Below are 3,333 nucleotides of genomic sequence, written 5' to 3'. Positions count from 1 at the left end.
AGCTGGGACTACAGGTGCCTGCCACCACACCTGGCTAATTTTTTGTATTTTTTAGTAGAGACGGGGTTTCACCGTGTTAGCCAGGATAGTCTCGATCTCCTGACCTCATGATCCGCCCATCTTTGCCTCCCAAAGTGCTGGTATTACAGGCATGAGCCACCGTGCCCGATCATAAACAAGTAAATATTCTTAATCACCTGGAAATTGTATATCTTTTCCTTGGAAAAACAGATAAGCCAATTTACACACAAAATTTATCAACCCCAATTTATGTTTCCTACGTTATATCTCATATCTTCTCCCTTGAATTGTTCAGATTTGCTCCTAAACCACCTTGCTTCTGATTTTGAGCATGTGTCAGATTTGCTGGTGAGATTGGATTTTCTCACTTTGTTTATGTAAATTTCTACGTCATTTTCCTAAGACTAAAGAAAAAGTGTAAATTGCATATTTTATACATGTATAATTTATATGTGAAATATAAATTATATATGTATAATTTATATATGGTAGATATTGTATACATATTTTTAAATACTTGTAATACTACATATGTTCTACATATGTACTTAGAAAGAAAACACATCTTATATCAAGTTGGATTTGCATATAGAAAATTGTGTAAATAAATAGTGCATGTTTGTTGCATGTCCATATTTCTTTATTTCTTTGCTTTTTTGTGGAGTGCTTTCTGTTACTTGTTTCTGTTGTCCAAGATAATTGTGAACCACTGGTTCCAGTAATTCGATAGTATTTGCTTTTGGAATGCCTAATAATTTAATAACATTTCATAAATAGAAGGCACTTTTAAACAAAGATAGACATGGTTTTCTTTAGCAAAGTAGAAATGTTTCTCTACATAGGATACGTATTTATATATATGATATACATTTATACATGATACTATTAAGATGTTTTTATCTATAGGTTCCAGATAGCACTGTAGACCTCTTGTATTTTCCCTTATCAATTTTTTTTAAAACATTAAATAGCTTTTTAACACTGCTCATGTTTTTGCAGAAATAATTTTACTTGTAAAGGCTACTAAGGGATTGCTTATTTTAAAAATGAGTTTTCAAAATGTCATATGTGTATTTCAGTTTATTATTAAGATTTTATTTAGAATTTTGTAAGAGATGCAGATGGTCCCTGACTTACAGTATTTCGACTTAAGATTTTTTTGACTTTACAATTGGTTTATCAAGACATAACCCCATCCTAAGTAAAGGAGCTCCTTAGGAATTAGAATGCGATTATGGTTTCTACTGAATGTCTTTTGCTTGTGTACCGTCTTAAAGCTGAAAACTTGCATATTGAGCCATTGTAAGTAAGGGATCGTCTGTTGTGTTGGTACCATTAAATGCATTTTTGACTTATGATGTTTTTGACTTATGATGAGTTTATCAGGGTATAACTTCATCATAAATTGAAGAACATCTGTACTTTGAATAAAAAACATTGTATTAAATATTGGCATTAGAAGTATAGCTGATTATCTGTATCTGTCTGATTTATACTAAGATATTTTATAATATTTAGTTTAAATTTATAAGTATAGAAAGAACCCAAATAAGTAGATGACATGATAGAAAATGTTGACTTTATATGTGACAGAAGTTTTGAGTTTCAGTTATATGATTTTTGCTCTGTACTCTGCAGTTCTTGCATTCCAGTAGGGTAACTTTAAGTCAATTGACCATTAAGAACTAAAATTTTATCAACTTGAGTTTAAAAGAAGTAATTCAAAGGATGCATGGGAGAGTGATTTAAAGTTTTTTTTTGCACACCAAAATTTAAATAATATTAGAGCAAAAAAATGAGGGGTATCATAATACTTCGGTAATATAAAAGTATTTTCCAGATAGTTTTTAAGCGACCCAGAAGTACAAAATAAATTTCTTATCAGAAGAGGGTCCCTGAGATTAAAAATTGCCTCAGTAATTACTGTGAAAGATGAGGAGCATGTCTTGTAGCTCAACCTGGAGCATTTTTTATTGATCTCTAATCCAAATCTACATTTTGGCTCTGAGGATTGTGGTCAATTAACACGTTTTATTCTAATCTTGTCAATGCAACGAGTTTTTCCATTGGGACGTTGGTTGTAATAATTTGGTAATTAATGTTTAGGTATTGTTTATGCTAAAAATAATGTAAGAAAACATTTTGTTTTACTGAACTTGTCTGTAGATGTCACTATTATGCCTTCTTTATGCTGGTTTAAGGAGTAAAGTAAGTACAGAGAATTAAAACAGTGTTAATATGAAGAAATAAAATCTCATTTGTATTACAAGAGGGCCATATTATTATGGAAATGTTAAGTTCACATATTAACTTTAGAAAATAAAGAAAATTTAAAAATGAAAATTAATTGATTATCAGATCATTTACAAATAGTTTGCTACTTAAATAGATTTTAAAATGGTATTTTTCATCCTTCTATAGGCTATCCACTCTGTTGCTTGGCATCATGAAGGAAAACAGTTTATTTGCAGTCATTCAGATGGCACCTTGACTATATGGAATGTGAGGTCCCCTGCTAAACCTGTACAAACAATCACTCCACATGGTAAGAATGCATCAGTCTTAAATACCACCTAATTGTAATGCACAGTAAACTGTTTTGTTTCAGTTTGCCTTTGGATTTGTTTATTTGATTTTTAGGATAAGGAGGGGTTTCCTTTCATTTTTAGGGAATTAAAAAATTTACACTTACAGAAATAGTATCTAACAACCAGTTAATAAAATTTCAAGTTAAGCATATTTACAGTTGAAATTACAAATTTGAAATTTTAGAAAATGTTACATTATTTTCTGAATATCATGTCTCCAGCAGTCCAAAAAACAAATAGTTTTGTGAATGAAAATGATGCAGGATTTACATTAAACTTTTCCATCTCAAAGCTATCAGTTGCAGGTTGTTAATATATAAATAACAGTGAACTTGAAATACTTGGAACCCTGTAGAAGGTAATTTTGACCTCAGAATCACCATGGGTTTAATGATTCACTAGGAAGACTCACAGGACTCAGCCTAAAGTCATGTTCATTGCTGTGATTTATTACAACAAAAAGGCATAAAGCAGAATCTGCAAAGGGAAAAGACAAATGAAGTCTAGAGGAAACCAGGCTCAAGCTTCTTTGAGTTATTTCCTTACGCAGTCACACAGGATATGCTTAATCCCACTATTAAGGAGTTGTTACCACATGTGTGAAATATTGTCTACCAGAGAAACTCACCTGAGCCTTGGAGTCCAGAGTTTTTATTGGGATCAGTTATGCAGGCATCCTCTGCTTTAGCAAGTACCAAAATTCTAAACTCCCAAAAGGAAGGCA

At 31.5% G+C, this 3,333-nt stretch overlaps 1 protein-coding gene across 3 annotated transcripts in view; it reads left to right on the top strand.

Moving 5' to 3' along the window:
• The window catches only part of STXBP5 (syntaxin binding protein 5 (tomosyn)), a 189,958-nt gene that overhangs the window by 81,163 nt on the left and 105,462 nt on the right, over positions 1-3,333 (top strand). For all 3 annotated transcript variants that reach the window (XM_011964818.1, XM_011964817.1, XM_011964819.1), the window contains exon 8: positions 2,443-2,566. In XM_011964818.1, the coding sequence (XP_011820208.1) occupies positions 2,443-2,566 (124 nt within the window). The remainder of the gene's footprint in view (positions 1-2,442; positions 2,567-3,333) is intronic.

The sequence above is a fragment of the Mandrillus leucophaeus genome, unplaced genomic scaffold (assembly GCF_000951045.1).
Source record: "Mandrillus leucophaeus isolate KB7577 unplaced genomic scaffold, Mleu.le_1.0 Scaffold708, whole genome shotgun sequence".
NCBI lineage: Eukaryota > Metazoa > Chordata > Mammalia > Primates > Cercopithecidae > Mandrillus > Mandrillus leucophaeus.
This window is presented reverse-complemented; position numbering and strand designations above follow the sequence as displayed.